Genomic DNA, 22,620 nt, shown 5'->3' with positions numbered 1-22,620 from the left:
CCTGCCCTGGAGTGCTGCTCGGTGGGTGTCCTCTGGAGTTAGCCTGCATTCGTAGCCTGGAAACGTTTGAAAATGGTTCTAGTGACAGGTATCTGGATGGCACCCCAAAGAATCTTTAATTTGGGTTTTATGTGATGACTCCTTCCCTTGGTTATCAGCCTCAGCAGTGGACTTTTATCTCTTTTTACCCAGAGGTAGAGCTTTTGATTAGAAGTGGTAGCATTGTAAGCGGCTACCTTGTGTGACACCTTCAGTAGGTCTGGCTGTGTAAGCAAGAGTGTTTTCACCCTGACTTGTAAACTGACTTGTAAACCTATACTTAGTAGGCAGAGCTGGCTCAATGGGACCCACCTGAAATGGGCTTCTCAACAGCTACCCTCCTCTGTGTTCCTAACTCCCTCTCTCTGCCAGGATGTCTATTCCAAGCTGGGCTGTGCTAGGTGCTGCATGTAGAGTCACGAGGTGGGGGTGGTGTAAGCACAGCCTCCAGGGATAGGGTGACCAGGCGTCCCAGTTTTTGACCAACTGTCCCGGTAGATTTTGGCAATTTTGCCTCGTTCTGGTTTTTAGAGCAGGTCAACCGAAAACAGTGAGAGGAACCTTTTAGGTGTCCTAAAACTGTCCTAGTTAGCAGCTGTTATAGTAAGCAATTTAATTAACAGGTATGATGCTGATTTTGAGCAGGCACCCCCCACGCAATGTGCGCAGCAGACTGGGAGATTGGTGGGCCGAGACGGACAAGTTCAAATATACGGCCAAGTTCTAGTGTACCAGCGAGTTAAAAAGTTAAAGTGTAATGTCGTACCTAATTTCCTTACTGTTGGCTGTAGCGCGTTGGAGCCTGCTGGCGCAATGTGCGCAGAGGAGTGGGAGATTGGTGGGCCGAGACGGCCAAGTTCAAATGTACAGCCAATTTCTAGTGTACCGCCGAGTTAAAAAGTTAAAGTGTTATATCGTACCTAATTTCCTTACTGCAGTTGACATGTTGATTCAGATAAAAGTGATGCTGTGAATAATTGTTATATACCCAAGAAGGATACTTTCCTCTGGTAATGGTCTGTGGTGAATTACTTGGATTGATGTGAATAAAAGGCTACACCGTGGACAACATACCCTGGTTCTGAGAGTTCTTGGGTGTAGCGGGCGGTAAAGGTGATGGAATTTGGGGAGGAGGGAATGTCACCCTTACTATAGAAATTACATTTTATGTATTTTCTTAGTGCCGCTTCTGTGTTCCTATGTTGATGAGAGCGGTCATTCTGCACCGCTCCGTTGACGTAAAATTGTAGTCCTTCTTCAGTTTTTGAAAAATGTCCCGTTTTTTTGGTTCCCACGTTAGTCACCCTACCCAGGGAGGGACGGTAACGTGACGTGCCCAGCAGGACACTACACTGCCACATCCTCTTGTTCTTCCTCTCAGCAGCAGTGTGCTCAGTTTATAGTGTGACGATTCTAGCTGGATTGAGCTTGGAGGGTGGCGTCATCACTTCTGGCATTTCCAGTTTGTAATGCTAGACTGCTCCTGCCCCCTTGCTACTACCTGAGAAGGTATGGAGGGCTGTTGAGTCAGAGGGCTATGGTAAGGCCGCTGCCTTGCCCAGCAGCCCCCTCGGCCCTGTCAGTCGGTGCTAGCATCCCTCTACTAACAAAAGACGTGGCGCACTGCTGTCAGCGACGCCTGGCCCCCGCACCCTCTGAGCCATTCTCCTGCGTCCGTGTTTAGCAGTGGTGTTTCTCTTTAATTCTCCGAAGCATAATGCAATTTGCATTTCAAAAGCCCTGCCTCCCCGCCTCCCTTTCTTCGCTTCCATTAGCTCCTCTATTTTAAATGAGAGGGAGCTCGCAAGCTGAGCCGGCAATTGCTTGATAATGTACAGAAAATATATAATAATAATAAAAAGTACCCCGCTGCACAGGGAGAATTAGCAAAACACATAGATTTAATGAGCGGCTGCTGCAAGCGCCGGAACTCGGAAGTACGTGTCCCCGCAGCGACCCCGGACGCGGGGTACCGCGGTATTCATCAGGCACAGGGAGTAAGAGTGTGAAGCCACTGAGGGTAGTTGTGCACTTTGATTTTTATTAGATCATTGCGATGGCGGACTCGTATACTGTATTATGGCGAAAGAGAGAAGAGAGAGAAACGGAGCGGCGAGTGGAGCGTGTGAGAGAGGAGAAACTGGGATCCTTTGCTGAATGTAGAGTTGGAGAAAGAAAAGGGCAGAGCGTGGGCAAAATGGAGGAACATGTTGGGAAACCGTGGATGGCTGGGCTGTAAAGGATGGAGGGTGAAGGAGGGCAGAGATCAGAGAGGCTGAATGTAGAGATGAGGTGGTCTAGTGGTTGGTGTGGGCGGAGCAGAGTGGGTGGAGGAACGGAGGTATGGCCTGGGACAGGAAGGGGCGGAAAAAGGGGATGGACGGGGAGTCGAGTGCAGGGCAAGCTGGTGTAAGGACGAGAGAATAAAGTGTCCTGATAGAACCCCCTGTGTCTGTCCTTACTGGTGCCCTTAGGACATGACAGCTGGCGACGAGGGTGGGATGGAGCTAGCTGCTCTCCCCGGAACACCAGCACACTAGCGAGTCCGGTGAAGGGCTGGTCAAGAAAACCAGCGGAAGCGCCGCCACTCGCGACACACCCGAAGCGTGTGGAAGCCCGCAACAAGAAAAGAACAGGAGCGCGAGGCGCGCCCTGCCTGAGGAGAAGCCAGCACCAGGAACGGCAGAAAGGGAAGCGACGACGCTGACACGCGCGTCCCCCGAGGCAGATTGGAGCAGTGAGCGTGAAGAGAGACCCCGCCCGCCTACCTGCTGCCGAACAGTGAGTGAAGCGGACGATGAGAGGGGCCGCCTGAGCAGCGCGTAGTCCTGAAATGAATGGAGTGAGAGCCCGGCACCACGTGGGATGCCTACGCGCGTTATTCAACCGGCGGCCATCTTGAAGTCAGGCGAACTTCCAGACGCCCCATGCAAATAGACCCGGGCGGCCATTTTGAAGTCAGGCAAAGCTGAAATTTAAACAAGCACAGGCCAATACAAAAAAAAAAAAAAAAAAAAAAGGTGAAATAAAAGTGAGAGAAGAAGAAGAAGAAACAAGGAACATACCTGAGACTAGTTTACAAGATTCCACGTAGGAGTCCCTGGGCCTGCATTGCGCCGACGCTGCGCACATCGCACGTGCACCACGATGTCGAACCACGGATCCCCTGCTCGTTCTCCGGCGCGCCAGGATGCGAAGCCGATCATCATGGGGCTGTCGCACCTGCGCCCCCCAGAACCCTTGGCGCTCGTGGTTGGGAGCAGCATGGGCCCTCGCTGGGAAGAGTGGATTGAGGACTTTGAGGACTACATCAAGGGCTCGAAGGTGATAGGGGACGAAGATCAAATGATCGCACTTCGGAACCTCGTGGGCAAGGACATCAGCAAGATGATTAAGGAACTTCCCGCCGCAGACGCGGGAACGTATGCAAGCGTGCGTGCAGCACTGGATCGGAAGTTTGTGCACAAGAAGAACGTAGATTACGAACGTTACGTATTCCAAAGAGCGCGACAAGAAAAGGATGAGGTCATGGGCTCGTACATCACAAGACTGCGGCGACTGGCGCGTCACTGTGAATTCGACAAGTTCTCGACGGACGACGCCATACGCCTGCGGGTGATCGACGGTTGCCAGTCAGAGACGCTACGCAGGAAGCTACTCAAAAAGAGCCACACATTGGATGAAATAGAAGAGATCACAAGGCTCCATGATCAGACGGAAGAACAAGCCAAGACCATGGAGGCAGGACGCGTGGATCGCAAAGAGGTAGTGTGTCAAGTGCGCACCGACCGCCCTCGCCGGGGGTCGAAAGAACGGGAACGACAAACTCGGCCACCATCGAGACACCCCCGTCGCTCTGGCCATCGACGGCCTGACTCGGGGAAGAGAAGCCGGCGTCAAGACTATGGGAAGAAGGCGCCGCTGAGAAGATGCTACCGGTGTGGCTACGACTTCCCACACATCGGGGCATGCCCGGCCCTGGGACAGAAGTGCCACAAGTGTGGTCGCGACAACCATTTTGAGACAATGTGCGGGGACTACCGGCGGGAGAAAGAAAAAGCCTCCGCGAGGTCACCAAGAGGCGAGACGCGCCGCCATCACGCGCGCGCGGTACGAGACCGCCGGAAGTCCTCCTCCAAGTCCTCCCAGTCCAGCAGGGAGTCGCGGTCCTCACGATGGTCTAGACGGTCACCATCCAGAGACTCCGAATCACTTTCAAGTGACCATGAGTACTCCGTTGAATATGCCAACATGATCGCCGATCCAGACCAACTAAAAAAATACCCTCGGCTTGACATCAGCGTTGGTACGCATCCTACGAAATTCGTAATGGACAGTGGAGCATCCCTCAACTACATCCCAGTCACGGAATACAAAAAGATGAACCCTCGGCCTCGGCTCAATCCCGCACATGTGCGTGTCTACACCTGGATGTCCAGGAAGCCACTCCCTTGCCTTGGAAAGTTTCCCACGACACTAAGGCATCAGACAACATCTATTCCGGCTGTGATTCACGTCATCGAGGGACCGGAAGCTGACTGTCTCCTCAGTCTCCCGACTGCTGAACGGCTGAAGTTGGTGGAAATCCTGTACCGCGTCACCAGTGACAATGACACCATTCACAAGTTCCCGAGGCTGTTCTCCGGACTCGGAAAAATGAATAGGGGCCAGATCCGCCTCCACATAAACGACCAGGTCCGCCCGGTTGCCCAACACCCGCGGAAGGTACCGTTCCACCTCCAGCAAGCAGTGGAGGAAGAGCTGCAGGATCTGCTGGACGCCGACATCATCGAACGGACAGAGGGCGCCACACCGTGGGTTTCTCCAGTCGTGATAGTACCGAAGAAGGGAACACCAGGGAAAGTGCGACTCTGTGTGGACATGAGAATGCCCAATACCGCCATTGAGAGAGAGCGTCATCCGGGGCCGCACTTAAGTGACATGATCGCCGCCCTCAATGGGGCGAGGGTGTTCTCCAAGCTGGATTTAAACAAAGGCTACCATCAGCTGGAACTACACGAGAGTTCCCGATATATCACGACGTTTGCAACACATCTGGGGTTGTTCAGATACAAGAGACTGAACTTTGGCATTTCATCAGCCGCAGAAATCTTCCAAGAAGCCATCCGGCAAACGATACACCACATCCCAAATACGCTGAACTACAGCGATGACATTCTCGTCTATGGAGCAACACTCCAAATCCACGACACAGCCTTAGACAGGGTCTGTCATGCCCTACTGGAAGCCAACCTCACACTCAACAGGGAGAAATGCGAGTTCCATCAGTCGCAACTGAAATTCTTTGGCCACATCTTTTCAGGAGCCGGAATGCAACCAGACCCTGACAAAGTGAGTACTCTGAACAGCACCAAGAGTCCACTTGACGTCAGTGATGTGCGGTCGTTCCTCGGCATGGCGAGTTACTGCTCAAGATATATTAAGGACTATGCCACCATCAGTCACCCACTTCGCACTCTCACCAAACAGGGGCAGGCGTTTGAGTGGACCCCTGAATGCGAGCAAGCATTCCAGGACATAAAGAAAGCTGTGGGCACAGTGGAAAGCCTGGCTTATTTCAGCCCGGATCGCAAGACCGAAATCACAGTGGACGCGAGCCCCGTTGGGCTGGGAGCCATCCTGGCTCAATATGACAAGGACACGGACAACCGCCACATTGTGGCACACGCCAGCCGGAGCCTCTCCGACACGGAGAAGGCCTACTCCCAACCGGAAAAGGAGAGCCTTGCGGTCGTGTGGGCGTGTGAGCACTTCCACGTGTTCATCTACGGGAAGCATTTCACCATGGTAACAGACCACCAGGCGCTCGTCACAATTTATGGCAACCCCCGGTCCAAAATGCCACCACGCATCGAGAGGTGGGGACTCCGTCTGCAGGAATACACATTCACAATCGTGCACAAGCCAGGAAAGGCTGCCAACCCAGCCGACTACATGTCGCGCCACCCGGAAGACTCGCAGAGACTCACACCGTCCATGGCAGACGAATATATCCATTTTGTGGTGGACCACGCACGACCGCCAGCAGTCCCCCTAGAGGCCATCCTGGACGCCACCCAGCAAGACACCATGCTCCAACAGGTGATTCGAAGGGTCCGAACAAATAGGTGGCGGCATGAAGAACCGGAAGACGGGAGGGGTGACAGCACAAAGCGTCAGGAGTGGCAAGCGTTCCGGAATGTGTGCGAAGAACTATCTGTCACGCCCGATGGCCTACTGCTACGGGACAACCGAATTGTAATACCCCAGCAACTGAGACAGGGAGTCGTCAACCTGGCGCACGAAAGCCATCGAGGAGTAGTCACGACGAAAAGAGCACTTCGTGAACGTGTCTGGTTCCCCTTCCTTGACAAGATGGTAGAGAACACCCTGAAAGACTGTCTGCAGTGCCAAGTGGTAAGGCAAGGAGACCCGCCAGCACCACTTCAGATGACGCCCCTGCCACCAGGAGTATGGCAAGAACTGGCCATGGATTTCTACGGCCCCATGCCGTCGGGCAAGTACGTGTTAGTCATCATAGATGAATATTCCCGGTTTCCCATCGCCCGTTTTGTCCCATCCACCAACGCGGCTGCCACGCTTACCATCCTGGATGAAGTCTTTGCAGCATGGGGCATACCCGCGGAGGTGAAAACAGACAATGGGCCCCCTTTCAATGGCCGGGAGTTCGGTGACTTCCTGACGCTCATGAATGTGCGACACCGACGGATAACACCACTATGGCCGCAGGCCAACGGCACCGCGGAAAGATTCATGGCCACTCTCAAAAAGACATTCCAACAGGCTGCTCTAGACAAGAGAGACCCGCAAGCAGCCCTCAATGATGTGCTCCGAGCCTACCGGACGACACCGCATGCTACCACCGGCAAATGCCCGGCCACACTCATGCTGGGACGCCCAGTCCGGACACGAATACCCACCTGGGAGGGGGCACTACGACCCATTTCCCCCAGCCGCATCCATCGGGAAGTGGAAGCCACCGACAAAGCTCGCAAAGAAAGCATGAAGGCATACGCGGATGGCAGGAGACGTGCTCGGTCCCTCTCATTCCACGAGGGAGACTGCGTGGTCGTCAAGCAGGAGCAATGCAAGAAGACAGATAGTAGGTTCAGAGCGGAACCTCTAACGGTCACCCGACAAAGAGGTACCATGCTGACAGCGGAGTCAGACAACAGGCGTGTAACAAGAAATGTGTCCCATTTTCAGAAGTGCAGCCCGGGCCTACAAGAGACACTTGAGTCGCGAGTGACATTGTCAGGAGCTCGACAGTCCGAAACACAGAGCGACGGTGATAGCCACCTAAGACAGACATCCGGCGCCGGCACTGCCGCAGTGCCTGAAGGCCGCACACTCAGACCACGACAAGCAATCCGCCAGCCCAAGCGGCTGATTGAAGAAATGTAATTCTTGGTGACTCATTTTGCTAACAAAGGGGGAGATGTAGAGATGAGGTGGTCTAGTGGTTGGTGTGGGCGGAGCAGAGTGGGTGGAGGAACGGAGGTATGGCCTGGGACAGGAAGGGGCGGAAAAAGGGGATGGACGGGGAGTCGAGTGCAGGGCAAGCTGGTGTAAGGACGAGAGAATAAAGTGTCCTGATAGAACCCCCTGTGTCTGTCCTTACTGGTGCCCTTAGGACATGACACTGAAGGACAGCAGTGGCACAGTGTGTCATGCAAGGGCAGCGGTTGAAAGGGAGAGGAGGAGGGGCAGAGAACTGGAGTCAGGTGGAGGGGCAGCCAGAAGGGGAGGCAGAGAGCTTTGTTGAACGGGTTGCTAGGAAGAAAAAATACTCATATTCTGTGAATATTAGAAGACGGAGGGAGAGGAGGAAAAAAGAATCAGGCAATATATGAAGAATGATGGGGAAGGTTTAGAATAGACGTAGATACATAAAAATAAAGTGAGGGTATACGATTCCCATCTATTTGCCCATTCCGTTATAGCAGCTTGGCGCCACGCTCACTCTACTTTTGCTCAAGCTGTTCCACGACACCTATTGCACTCTGCAAGTTGTGAGCTATGGAAACTCTGAATATCTCCTGCTCTCCACTTTGATTCAAGTCACAATACTTTCTGGAAGGGGTCATTGCCCAGCGCTCTATCATGCCCCCGGGGCGCCCCGCCAGTGAGGGTGGGTGTGCAGACCCTTACTTTGCACTTTGCAAAGGAATGAATATTCATGTCCCTGAACATCACATCTCCCCCTCTCCATCTAAGCCCTAAATGCATGCTGTCTCGGTTTGCTCTTCCACCCTTGTCCCTCTTTTTCACTCTCCCCTGCATTTTCATTTTGCTCTAGGAATAGCATGATTTGCACCCAGACGCCAGGCTACTGTTCTGCTGGCACTGATAGACTAGATTTCTTTCATTGCCCAGTTCTCCAAAGGGGGCACTAAGCTTCCCTTTAACATCTGAATTTTGAAAAAACGTCTTTTCCCGTTCAACGAATGTATTTCTAGCCACTTCATTGGTTCCTGCATGGTACTCACAGCTGTCAACCCCTTCTCTGCATGTGCGTTCAACGCCGAGTTTCTATAGTATTTCCATGACGTCCTCGATTGTCGACAATTACATTCTGATCCAATCTTTCAGACTCAACCGAGAGTCTCTGCAATTCTATCTGAATATTATATAATCACTATTTTTTTGCCAACCTTGCCCCGCGTTTGAGGTTTCAAATGAGATGCTTATTTAGCAGCTAATTATTTAAGCCCTTTTAATCTAGCTAATTCTCCAAACTTCATAGACCAGCCTCTTAAGATTTATAAAAATTGGCATTTTTTTTTATTTATTTGAGAGTCAGAGTTATCCAACGTTTCCTAGTGCTGCTGCCTCACTTCTTCTAAGTATCTTTTGACGTGATTAAAAGAAAAAAACATGGCTTGTGTTTGAACTAATAAATTAAAATGTAAACACAAAAAGGCAATTTTCCCCTCTCCTAGAGGGAGATTTCTGGAAGTAAAGTCCTGTCATTCTGGTAAACATCAGCTCCAAGAGTGTAGAGGGGCTTCATGGTTAGCGAAAAGGGGGACCCATCAGACGGATAGCCAGGCCTGGTATTTTGAGATTTGGGAGCTAATGTTCCAGTAATATGTGTTCGCTCAGTTTACCATAATTTGTTTGTGATACAGTGATTGCAGAAAAAGTTGTTTTTCTTGATGAGTTGGAGTGTGGATTTTGCCCTCACTAAACTCTGTCAAAAGAGTCTTCCTTTCAGTTTTCTCTGGGAACCTCTTAATCACAGGGTCGACACGAGAGACGCCAGAAACTAATCAGTGAGTAATTTATACTAGTGCAGAAAGCAAAGAAAAAAGATACATTTTGGTAGCTGTTATATAAACTTGCTTGGACCTTATCCGGAAGTATGCAAAGGGAATGGGTACAAAGTAGTCAGTCCTGCCCCAGTGCATGTATGTGCAGGGTGTAACAAACTCAGCAAATGCAGAACTCGGCTTTAGTTCATACTAATCCAGTGATCTGGGAGAAGCAGAAAGATCTTGAAGAGTTCACTATTCGCACTTGTATAAGTGACAATGGGGTCTCACTCCTGGTTACTAAAATGATTTGGCGTGTTTCTTGTTTTCTGGTTGCAAAGTCTTAATCTATGTTTTTTTATTTATCTGTATATTTTAGTACGTTTTCTAAAGCTTTTGGGTGCTAGACCTTCAGTTTCTGCACGATTCAGGGACTTCTTTCTTTTCATGTGATCACTACAGGGACCTGCTAAAGTCGTGTAGGTTTTAACTTGTGAGTTTTTTTTGTTTTTCATAAAACAAACGCAAATATTCATTTGGTTCGTAAATGAATGTCTCTGCATCGTCCTGCTTTTCCCAGGTCTGCTACCATACTGGAAAATACAAATAATGCTAACAGTAATCATTACAAAATACCATGAAGTCTGCATTGTTTTCTTCATGTGATTAGGTATTAAAAATGCATTTGAAATCTGTAGCACTGACAGAAAGCCCCCAAAGCTTTCCAATTTCTGCAAAATCCTAACAATATCGTCATCCTCCAATTTGCAAGCCCTCTTGCCCACTACAACCCTCCCAGCTTCTCTTGCCTGTTCTATCCCTGGAACAAAATTCTTCAATCTATGTAGTTTCAGGATCTTTTCCAGTCTCTTGCAGTATTGTCCTCTTTGCCATTTAGTATTTTGTCCAACATATTAAATATTTTTAAATTACGTCGTTCAGAGGATTGATCTACTCCCCCCCCACCCCCATAGTCAGTGTTTTGTTTTAAACTTTTCTACAAAATATGTGTCTACCCCACCTCCCCATTCCTCTTTGTCTCTTTCCACAAGTCATTTCTGCGCTACAAAGGGGTGGGCTGTACAGTTAAACCTCCTTCAGTGCAGAATTCCAGATCACTTGCTGGAAAGGTGGTAACTTGGAGGGGAGGTTGGATGACGGATGGAAGCTGCTAGCCAAGTTGGCAGGAACGGGGTGCGTAAGTGAAGAAGGGCAGTGGTTCGCCCATCATGTGTAGGAGTAATCAATGTCTGGAATGCCTGCGTCTCTGTAGCCGCGGTTGGTGCCATAGCCGATGGTGTGTGCACTTTTGTAAAGGCTGGTCCCATTGGATGGGAAGATGGTGTGGATGACGTACTCCTCTTTTGCCCGATGTGCATTGATTGGCAGCATTTGCAGGCCCGGCCCTCGGATTTCCAAGATGGAGTTGTCCTTCTTGGTGCCAGACTCTACATAGTCATCCTTTTTTCTGCTACCCCGGCTGTAGGCCCTCTCTCGAGTCAGCAGTTGGCTGGCTCTATGGACATACCAGCAAATGGAGGCCAAGACGAGTAAGAGGAAGACAAGTGCAACAGCACCACCAATGATGCCAGCCAGAGGCAAGCCAGCCAGTGGATCTACATTTTGCTCTCGGTTTAGCGTGGTAGTGGGCCCGTAGGCATCTGAGGTCTCTGCCTTGGCACAGACAGGTGTCTCATTTGCCACGTAGGTGTTTCCCGTCTCCATGGTAACCATACAGATGATATAAGTAGACCTGGGTTCCAAAGCAGTCAGGAGGTACTCCGTTTTATCACCCTGCACAAGTGTTTCTGTTATAGAGCCCACGGAGGGGCTGTGACCTAGCCGTAGCCAGCTTAACCGGAAGGAAGAAGCAGGCATTGTGGCTTTCCACATGATATGGATGCTGTCAGCTGTCAAGGGCTTGACATTGAGAATCAGAGCTTTCGTGCCTGCACCAGTGGCCATTGGGTAGTCCACAGGTGAGTCTGGCATCCTAATGCCTGGCTTCTTGGATTTGAGGGTGAATAGCGAGCCCTGTGGAGTGGTGAAAGCCCGGCTAGTGGCCGTTGTCTTGACCACAGCTACGTTGTTCTGGAGCCCAACATCAAAGCACTCATCCATCTCATTTGTGATGTCCTTGATGGCCATTCCCCTAACCTTTTCTGGTCCTGAGCACATCAAGCCACGGACATTGACCACAGAAGCCCGGGCCTTTACCCAGTCCCGTAGCCACATGAGATTGCAGCCACAGAACCAGGGATTGTTCCTGAGCAGCAGCTGGCTTAGGTTCTCCAAATCGTCAAAAAGACCCTTGGGTAATGTCGTGAGGTTATTGTTGGACAGGTCCAGCCGCTGCAGCTGTCGCATCTTGGAAAGTGTGTTGTATGGTATGTGGCTAATGGCATTGTCCTGAAGGTAGAGCTTCTGCAAGTGGCCTGTTGGCAGGTTGAGGGGTGGAGCAGCCAGTGAGTTACGAACCAGTGAGAGCTCGCTGAGGTTCAGCAACCGGGCAAAAGTGTCATCAGCGATTCTCTGGTTAGCTAGTAGATTTCCATCCAGCACCAACCTCCGCAGGCTGTTCAGTCCCTTGAAGGCATGCAGTGGAATGGTAGAGATACGATTGTCATCGAGCCGCAGCTCCTCTAGTGTCCTGGGTAGGCCCGAAGGGATGGAGCTTAAGTGGTTTCTGGAAAGGAAGAGTAGCCTTAGCTGCTTGCTGTCCACAAAGGCATCATCCTCTATGCTGACAGTTGACACGGAGTTGTCATCCAGGTGCAATTTTTCCAGTAATGGGATTCTAGCTAGGGCATCCCGTGGGATGGTGCGAACATTGTTGTCCTGCAGGTGCAGCTCCCGTAGTGAGCGGGGTAGGTTCAGCGGGAATTCATCCAGATCGTTCTCATACAGATAGATGACTTGCACATTTGTCTTAGTCTTCAGCTCTGGTGGGATGCCCACATTGTTGATTTGGTTGTTCTGCAGGTACAGTGTAGTGGCATCATCAGGAATATCAGCTGGGATTGACGTCAGGCCCCGGTCGTTGCAGTAGATAAAGCCATTATCACAGCGGCAGACGGAAGGGCATGTGGTGCTGTCGATCACCTCAGTCAGGAAAGCAATCAGGCCATAGCAGAGGAAGAGCCAGTCACGCAGATCCATGGTTGCCGAGGTCATCACCACTGTGGCGGCCATAGTGGTGGTGGTGGCCGCCGCCGTGGTGGTGGTGGTGGTGATTGCCATGGCGCCAAGTCAGGAGGATGTGTGTCTACTCGATAAGTAGGTCACAGTCTGCAGGGGAGACAAATAAGTCACTAGTTAGAAGCTAGTAAAAAATGTCTAAACCATACATTATACCGTTTTTTCAAGATTACATTCACTTTCCCATGACACGTACATTTTTCTGATTTATTTTTTCAGTTTAGGCACTCAGTTACAAGCAGTCACTGTAAACTTTATGAGGGGAGATTTATTACTACCACTGTTATAGTTGGACAGACTATGGAGTGGGGCTGTCTTTTCAATGTCATAAAACAGTGTTGGTCTATCAAAGTTTGTCTTCTTTCATACACAGCCACGTGTTAACTTATTTGTTACTGAACTTGAAAAAGACGATCAATTTTTGTTGTAGTGTTTTAATACATATTTTAAATAATTTTTTGGTTGCACAGATCTTGTTTTGTGTGGTATCATCCCTGCATGTGCTCCACTCGGTACTTCACATTGGTTCTGTGGACAGTAAAGTGCACCTCTTATGACAGCAGAGAGAATCCTTTTTATACAATATTTAAATGTCCACGTATTTCTAAAATGTATGCAAGCCCTCCACGTTTTGACACATAAGGGAGCTGAGGTGCAGAGAGGTAAATGAAGGTAATTTGCCCATCATCCAACAGAGCGGTCTAGTTTAGAAGCTAGGATTAGAGCCCAGCTCATATGGCAGTAGTCACTAAACCACAGTTTACAACCCGAGGAATGCTGACCTTTAGAGAAAACAGGAGCTCTCACAGCAAAGCAGTACCTCTCAGTCACGTCTTCTGCCTAAAAGGTGAGGGTCCTAACTACTGTCCATTTGGCCTCAAAGTGAGCAGTGTGAGTGGAACATTTATAGGCACTCATGAAACCTTTTATTATTTTTTTCACATATGTTAGCTCGGTTCATATAGACCCAACAGTCAGCATAAGGCTGTGAATTGTAAATACACTGACAAAGGGCATGGACTATAATCGTGCACCGTATGTGAGCAGCAGTGCAAGATATGAAGCCATTTTGGGTTACATATTGTAAGTTTGGCTAACAGTGGCATAAAATAGAGTCCTAGAGAGAATGCAGACTGCCTGCACCCTCCTCCTACTCCATGATGCACACAGTGGCAAAGGTGGCTACAAGACCACACCGCCCTACCTTTCACGGCTATCTCTGGAGGAAGCAAACCAATGAACAATCATGCTGCCTGTATGCACCCCATGGATCTCCCAGGGAAGTGTTCGCTTTACTTGCATTCAAAAGTAAGTGCATGTGCTTTCCCTTTATATCATACATTGGAGCTCCCTATTTGGTCTATTTAACTTCCCTGTAGGTCTATTTCAAATGGTGCCTTAAATGTGTCTATGGCTTGGAAAGTTAAATGTCATATGTGGTCTGCAGTGGGTATTTATACCACCCACGTATAAAACAAAAATTTATTTATGGCAGGATCACCACTATGTTCTGCAATGCAGTGGCACATAACAGGAAAAATCGTTTTTACCATTTGAAAAATGCATTTTTTATATATTCATAAGCCACCCCTAAAGTGTGTTTTATAATCTGAAAGCTCAGGATAGTAATATAGATAAATATGGACCACTACATATTGGGGTTAGTGCACCCCCACAGTGACATACAAGTCAAAAACTCTTTCACTCTGTAGATTTGGCTACACCTTTTTCTTATAGGCCGAGGTGGATTAAAATCTTTATTTTCCATCTCCACGTAGGAAAGGTCTAGAAAAGTGCTTCGAAGTTATTATCTGCTTAGTTTTTTTAAGCGGACTTGTTGGTGAAATTACAATTTTGACAACTTAAGCGGAAAAGTAACTTTGTAAAAATGTATGTTACGCTGTCTGAGCCAGAACTGGCTTATAACTAGTCCTGAATGGTATGAAATTATTATGTATTGCGCACACCTATTATTCTGTTTTCACTATTCTGAACTTTCATTCAATCTAGAAGTGTCATCTCAGTATTACAGAACAATTTTCTTTTCTAGAGGGTCACGTATTGTTGTTTATTGTGGCATTGGGACCTTTCTAGCTAGCATGAGACTTTTCTACTAGCACGCACGTATATTTTTCAGTCTTTTGGTTAAAATGAAGCTCAAATTGAGTGATACTTCCTCCTTCTTTATATTTCATATATATTCCTTTACATTGGCCCCTGAACAAGGGACAGAGATCCCGAAATGCATTGGCCAACTAAGCAAGAGATAGGGAGGGGGAGAGAGTTGAAGAGAACGGGGTGGATGACAAGAGTGAATTACGAGGGGTGCACTGAGTTTTTTGCGGAATGTTCGTTATTTGGTTTGTTTAAGGTCTACAGTATCTTTAAGGTAATCACAGGCTTTAGAGGGAGTGGGGGTAGAAAGTAGTAGCAGCTAAATTAGGCTTGACTTACGTTTGGCACACCGAGGAGATTATGCATTTGCACAATTGGTGTTGGGTCTTTTCACAATTTATTATGTTTTAAATGAGATCTGTGGCTAAGCTGTTTACTGTATTTGTTTTAGCAATCCCTGATGAAGAGCCAGATGGGCTCGAAATGCATTGGATATTCACACAAGGTGTCAACTTCATACCATGAGCGATCTGTTCGTACCATTGTTAAAAGCCTGGAGTGGCGAGCAGTTGGTATTGGAAGAGTTTAATAAAGATTACAGATTCAATCAGGCTGTCTCCGTTGTGATGAAGATAAAGCGTTAATGGAAGTAATACCGGACAACAAAAATGTTATGGTGAAAGAGTTTACATGGGAGTACTTGGATTATTGGAATATACTGGCGGGAAATGATTCCCATCTTTCTCAGTGCGCCAGTGTAGAACACAAGAGTGCTCTTTTGGAACATTATTGTATTGACTGTGGTTGGGGCGATCCACGGACACTGCATGCACTTATACAAAACTTTCTGAAGCATGAAGTTAAAATGAAAGGAAAGGTGTGCATGCTCGTTTATTTTCCCTTACTCATAGAATATGGACATTTCTATGCTCTAAAAGTCTTGTGTGCTGAAGTGCCTGGCTCCAGTGGACAGCAGGGTCGGGGGAGCACATCTGTGCATTCCCCAAGTGGCAGCCATAAACCATAGCCATCCCACGAGAATAGCCGACCGCTGCCATTTGAGGGCTGAATGAGAAAGATTGGAGAGAGAGGTTTTGACACAGCCTCTAGGAGCTGGATTATAGCCCCACTAAAGATCTAGTTCTGCATTCCATGGCCCAATGGCAGACAGGTCTAAAATTTAGGGGGGACATCTGTGGTTCAAGGGAAACCCCTTAAACCACCCCTAACTTCAAAGACACATATAGTATAACTATAGGGGCCATCCCTCTGCAAAGGGTGCGATACGCTTGTGGGGAAGTGGGACCAGAGAACCCGGACTGCATGGGGCACATTACCAAAGAACTCTGTTGTGCACATGGAGGATAACTGTCTGAATAGTGGCTGGCCTGGGCCGAGGACCTGCTGCACTGTGGCGTCCTGAAGTGTGTTCTCCAAGGGCCCTTCAGTGGGCTTCCTGTTCTCCTGGAGATCTCGGGGACATCAAAGATCTCCGTCTAGGGACCTACATCATTTTTACCTGTGACATCTGAAGAGCGGTGTCCCTTCAAGGGCCCACATCAGCTACTGAATGCAATCAGGTAGCATAGATTGAGCGTGGAATTAAGACTTGTGTATGGAGACCGGATTGTCTGGTGTGAAGCCCCAGAAATCTTGCCTGCATCTAGGATGTGTGGTTCCTGTGCAGCAAGAACAGTGACACTCAAAAGCACCTAGTTGGTGGTGAGCAGATTCACTGGTTTCGGGACTCCGCGTGGCCCATTTCTTTGATCGTGATGCATCTCTCTAGTGCGATATGCCGAGTGCATGCTCAATGTGTGCTGTGTCCGATTCACCGGCTGCGACCCTCAGAGGTGGGGGTGTACCTGTAGTAGTGCCTCATTATACCTCATGTGGCTCTGCTGAACTTACGCCTGTGTGTGCAACCTGACTGGTCTGGTGCCACCTGTATCATCGTGCACTAGACTTTTTGCATAATATCCAGGGAGGTATGGAATTTTAACTGTGTGACAGGAATTGCCTGGTACAATCCATCTCAATGTGGACCAGTCATTGTGCCTAATTTCCAGGGAGGTGCAGAATTTGCAACTCATCGTGTTTGAAATCTGAAGTGCCTGTTGCATCTCATACCAACAACTCCTCGTGTTTGAGACCTGAAGTAGTTGGTGCGACCCATACGAACACACACCAGACTCAGTGCTCGGATTTCCTGGGCACAACCTGGATCATCATATTCTGATTGGGGCGCTTCCTCTTATCAAGCGGCTCCCCTGTGTTACTCCCCATTCATCGGTTGTTTCCTTTTGACCCTCATTGCGGCGGGCCAACTGCCCTCTCCATACCTGGCCACCCCGAAGACATCCTGGCACCAGGTAGTAGCAACAGAGGGATTGACTGGGTTGGAGGAATGCTTCCCAGACATTTTGGAGGCGGGTTAAGAGACTGCATGACTCTTTTGTGTTTTGAGACCTGTGGATGAACGTCCCAAGTGGCTGCTAAACTCCCCTTCTATGTGTCTATCTCTTAATTAAAACTGCTAAATATACCCACCTGCTTCCTGAGGACCCAGTGCCTGGGAGGCGGGGTTGGTTATCTTCTATCCGGGGTATAGAACAACTGTGGTGAACTAGAGGGTGGAGGGAAGCTTGGGACACAGAGTGTGCAGAGGGTCAACCATTGAGCAGCTGGGTACCATTGGCACCACACCACATTAGGGTGCTGAGTGCGTATGCGTGTAAGAGCATTTCGTATGGACTGGCTGATACCTGCTACACCACGTAGCGTTGCAGATTGAGTGTGTGTGAGTGGGAATGATCGGACTGCCTGTTATTCACGACACCGGCCAGCAGTGCTGCTTCATACGTTGATTGTATGCCAAAAGCACAATACATTTGACATTGGGTTTCAACGCTTTTCTCTGGCCGCGGTGCTGCTAAAATGTGTTCTACTTTCGTGTATGTATATATTGTTGAAATCGTGCACTGCATAAGAGTGCTCTCTCTCAATTGGGGGGAGGGGTGTTAGATTAGGAGTTGTCCACAGTGTGCATACTATGAGTGAGCCTAGTACTGCTACTAATATTTTCAAATGTATTTCATACTCCAAAAATATGATGTTTATGTTATAATGGCTGAATATGTGTGTTGAATATAATCATTTTTCTTTGCATTACACATTGCCTTTGATATAAGCCTGGTGGCTCAGTTCGAACCTACCCAAAGTTGAGCATGAGTTGTACAGTGAGTGTAATCACCTGCCCTTTATGGGCGCAGTAGGTTCTGCATGGCTGGGGGCATCCCTTCAGCCAAACAAACACTGCTGGTTCCAACAACATCTTTGGCTGGGAGATTTGGCAATCCTGACTCAGAGGACAATGGCTTGCCTCTGGGCTCAGGAACGGCCAATGCACGTTAACTGCTGACCACTTAGCAGGAATAAACTGTGCAAAAATTCCTCTTTCAACGTGGTCATTCCCTTTTTTGCTAAATTGTATTGCTGGGTTTTAGACCCTACACAATGGAACACTGCCACCCAGTGTATGTGGTCTGACCCCTAAAACATATTAAAAATGGCTAGGTCCTAATTGGCACATGTAACCTTTCTATAAGGGTATAATATATGGTGCAGAAATACACCCATGCCATGGAAAGTTAAATACCACCTGTGAACTGCAGCACTTATTGTGCCATCCACTAATGTGACACAAGAAAACATGGGCTCAGGCCTATCATTGTAGCCTGACTACTGCAACTTAAACCTTCAGCCCGACCTGTCTAAATAACCTATTTTGACATCGAAAACCCTCTCTTTTTGAATATGAATAAGTCACCCCTCTGTAGGCCAAGTAGCCCACAAAGTTGGGTACATGGTATTTAAAAGTAAACATATCGAAATTTAATGTTATCATGTTCTTACAGTGACAAGTCATCTTCATCCTTCCCAATTAATAATTTGCTTGCATTAGCTGCCTGGGAGTGGACAAAAACAGTTATCAGAACATAGGGCAGCTTTAGCACTACCCCTTTTGACTTTGAGATGCCAAGCAGAGGTTCTTTTATTTATCCTCAGGATGCTCCTAGGCAGTTAGGCTCTAGACACAGTGGGATGGAAACTAGTTTGGACCCTATCAGGTAGGGAATTGGACAAAAAGCTGGATACATGTCTGCTTGTTGGCAGCTTGTTCCCATCATCTGGAAACAGGGGCTCCTGGATACTTTTATTGTAAGGCAAGGAGGAAGCGCTACAAAAAGGAGGTGGGAATTGCAAGATAATTGTTAGATTTAGGCGGTAGAATTCCCCCTATCCCTGGATAGGTCACAGGATAAATATGACCCCAACACCATCACCACCTCAGAACATTTCTGGACATGGGAAGACTTCATCTGAAGAAGAACCCCGTTAGAAGTAGAGTTGTGACTCCTGCTGGAAAAAGAGGTCTCACACAAGGACCCCTGAATCCTGCTGGCACCCAGGGACTCGAACTGCTCTCACAAAAAAGGAATAGATATGGCAGGTGACCTGGCTGGAGAAATATCTGGGGCACAAAACCCTACCCTGAGGAGCTAAGGGTTGCAGAACTGACCAGAAAAAGCTTTTCCTGCTGTTGGAGATTGTCTGTTATCTTTCTGTAGTGCTTGACTTAATCTGATAAAGACTTCTAGCCGCAGATTCCTTGCTTTGAATATTCACCAGGCGTCAGACTGTATCCGGAAACTTTTGTTGAGCAGTACCCCTGCACTCTAGTAGGTGGTGTCATTCAGCTCCAAGTGACATTGTTGGCGCTGGAAGGGACATTCACAGTGCCTATATAGGTGCCATCCGAAGAGCGCTAACCCCAGTCACTTTTTGACTAACCCTTTTTTGATCTTTTGTAGAAGATTTTTCTAACCTTTGTCTCGTGATGTGCAGGATAGTGCCTTTGTGCCTTCGGCAACTGTTGCACTTTGTAGGTCTATTTCATTAATTTATTCAAGGATGTTCACCAGATAGGCAGGTTTTAAACCATGCGACGCCTGTCACTGACAGATGGGCCCGCACTTTGTTTTACTTTGGAGTGTGGAGTGAGATGACTACGCCAAGACATTCGACCGTTGCCGCGCATGCATCCTAAGGTGCTGAGGGAGTGGTTCCTCGTTGCCCGACGTCTACCATCTCTCTAACGTTCCAGATCTTGGTCGTGAGATCGTATGCGATGTCGTACCCAGAGATAGGCGTTCTATTTCAAGTCATCGGGGAAGTCCCACAAAAAGAAGATGAAGTCGAACAGGTCTTCTACTTCTCCGCACAAGTCTTTGGCACTTGAGGCTTAGCTCTGTGGTGGAGCTGGCACCCGGATCAACTCTGCACCTCCCTCAATTACTGGGAGCCAGATTGACCCCAGCCCAACACAAAGAATTTTTTTGAGGCCATCCATGCACCTCATCTTTGGGTTTCCCGACCCCTCTGGAACGCCCAGGGGTCAGGGTTCCTAGCTGGTCTTCTGTTTCTGGATTTGCCCTTGGCGCCAGTTGGGCCCCAGGGATTCATTGACTGATCCAGAGCGACACCAGTGGGGAGTGGGGAGATCCTTGGTTAGATCTGTTTGCCTCTTCCGAGAACGTGCAAGGTCAGCAGTTTCAGGCGCTGGAGATCCCAAGGCAACTCTCGTTCTGAGATGCTTTTCGTCTCGAGTGGAGCTCTGGCCTCCTGTATGCCTTTCTGCCAATAACACCCCTGGCCAGAGTTCTCAAGAAGATCAGGAACTACCGAGCTCAAGTCATCCTTGTGGCTCTGGTTTGGGCACAGAGAGTCTTATATCCTGAGCTGTTGAGCGAGCATAAGCAGTGGTCTTCCGATCAGCCTGCCTCTTTGAGAGGATCTTCTGTCACAGCAACAGGGCAGTGTTCTGCACACAAGCCTGAAAACGGTTCACCTTCATGCATGGAGATTGAGCAGCGACAGTTGACTGCTTTTGAACTTCCGCAAGAGGTCTGCAATGTTATCTTGCCAGCAGCCTACATGGAAAAAGTCAGAGTGCGCATGACTGGTTTGGTCTTCCCTACCGGTTTGGGCCGACCAAACATTCAGCCCCCTCAGCAGTTGGCAAGCCACTCCTCCTCTGCCCTAGAGCAGCCCCGCTCACCCGCCTACCCCCAACCAAACACTTCTGCTTTCTCGCAGTGCGAGAACCAGAAACATAAAATGGTAGTTTTACCATTTTATGTTTCTGCTTCTCGCACTGCAAGAAAGCAGTGGGGCGACGCTCCTCCGCCTTAGTGGAGGAGCCGCCTGTGCCTCAAGTGCCTAGGTCAAGGTGGACACCAGTACCAACTATGACTGGGATGCCAAACTCCTCAGACTATGGAGTTGGCCAAATAATTAGCATTGCAACGGTGGAGCCCTGATCAAGCTGACCAGATGATGAGTGGTGCAGAAGAGCAGCTGTACATATTCACTCTGCATCAACCCATTTTTAATCGTGGACTTAAGAGTGTCAAGACTCTTGGCCCTGACTGTGGCAGTAGACAAGATTAATTTACTCAACTGAGTGATTATTGTTTTTATGGGTCCTTATATCAAACCGAGGACTCTCTTATCCTGAGCAGCTCTTATCCATATCCAGTATGACGTTCCAGACAGGAGGGGGCGATGCTGTCTTGTTTTAATCTTCCAGATATCAAAATTATATTTGTGAACCAAGAAAGGCTCTCAGACTCCGTGCAGCATTGAAAACCTCTATCCATAAGAAACCACACCAACCTAATATCAATAAGACAGCCACAGCACCTGAGCACTCTTTATTACGTAGGAAAACATTGCAGACTTTCAAGGCCTGTGGTACAGGCAGTGCTGGGTTGTTTAAAAATGTTTTTCCCATCTTATTACTTTGTCTTTTTCATGCGACGACATGCAAATCGCACTCTCCCTTTCAGGCAAGACCCTCAAGCTCAACACTGGCAAAACTGAAGTAGTGATCTTCAGTAAAAACACCTCAGAATGGGATTACAACTGGTGGCTGGCCGAACTTTGACCCACATCCACACCCAGCATCCACGCCTCGAATCTTAAAATCATCATTGACAGCAAACTGGACGCCATCACTGCATCATGGTTCCCCACCCTGAAGTTGCTAAGGAAAATCTTCAAATGGCTCCCAAGCAATACCAGAAAAAACATCACTCATGTCCCAGTCACCAGCAGGATGAAATACCAGAACACTCTGTACGCAGGGATCACCAAGCAACTCAATAGAATACTACAAACCATCCGGAACTCGGCAACCAGACTCATCCTCAACCTCCCACACTGAACTCTCATCAGCCAGGATGCTTGTTTCTGGTCCAGGGAGGACCTGGCTTGGCAGTTCGGGCTGGACTGTTCCCATGAGGCACAGGGTCAAGACTGATTTGCATATGACTGGGTCTAAACTGGGGTGGCATGGTGAGCAAAAGAACAATGGATTTAACCCAGATCTCTTGACTGGGGGTTAATGTTTGATTTCCTCTGCATTCTGTCCATCATCTGTGTGTCTTTTGCTGGTGTTTTTCTTTAGTCTCCCTGAAGACTTAAGATTTTGAGAACTCGCGTTTGTCAATAACGCGCCCACCTTCTTTCGCCTGCAGTCTGATTAAAAAAAACTGTAGTGAACTGCGCCTGGCATAATTAAAATAAGCAAAAGAAGGCGATTTCCTGGCAGACCATTTGTAAAGCAAGGAAGGAACACCCCGGGTAGTCGGGTATTTCACACTTGTAGATTACGGGCCAGTCTTGACAAGAGCCACAGACAGGAGCACTTGACGCCTGCCTTCGGGCACCAGTGGATGTCACCTTGTTTCAGAGGACAGCTCTCAGCACTACCTTCAGCAAATTGCACAGCCTCGTGGCTGGCATTTAAACCAACGTTGTTAATGCTGGTGCCAAATCTGAACAAGAGGGGGCAGGTCATGGAGACCGTCCTGATTCTCTAATGCACTTTTTATTAACTGCTGGGTGTGTGTTCCAGGCTTTTGGTCCT

General features: G+C 48.6%; 2 protein-coding genes across 3 annotated transcripts in view; one reads left to right on the top strand and one right to left on the bottom strand.

Moving 5' to 3' along the window:
* The window catches only part of MACROD1 (mono-ADP ribosylhydrolase 1), a 2,692,027-nt gene that overhangs the window by 632,479 nt on the left and 2,036,928 nt on the right, over positions 1–22,620 (top strand). The gene's annotated exons all lie outside the window — the stretch shown is intronic.
* FLRT1 (fibronectin leucine rich transmembrane protein 1) overlaps positions 7,709–22,620 on the bottom strand; it is a 476,852-nt gene continuing 461,940 nt past the window's right edge. Inside the window, exon 3 of the mRNA XM_085626019.1 lies at positions 7,709–12,602. Coding sequence (XP_085482145.1) covers positions 10,542–12,554 — 2,013 coding nt within the window. The 5' untranslated portion in view covers positions 12,555–12,602 and the 3' untranslated portion in view covers positions 7,709–10,541. The remainder of the gene's footprint in view (positions 12,603–22,620) is intronic.

This window comes from Triturus cristatus, chromosome 9, assembly GCF_964204655.1.
Source record: "Triturus cristatus chromosome 9, aTriCri1.1, whole genome shotgun sequence".
In the NCBI taxonomy this organism is placed as follows: domain Eukaryota; kingdom Metazoa; phylum Chordata; class Amphibia; order Caudata; family Salamandridae; genus Triturus; species Triturus cristatus.
This window is presented reverse-complemented; position numbering and strand designations above follow the sequence as displayed.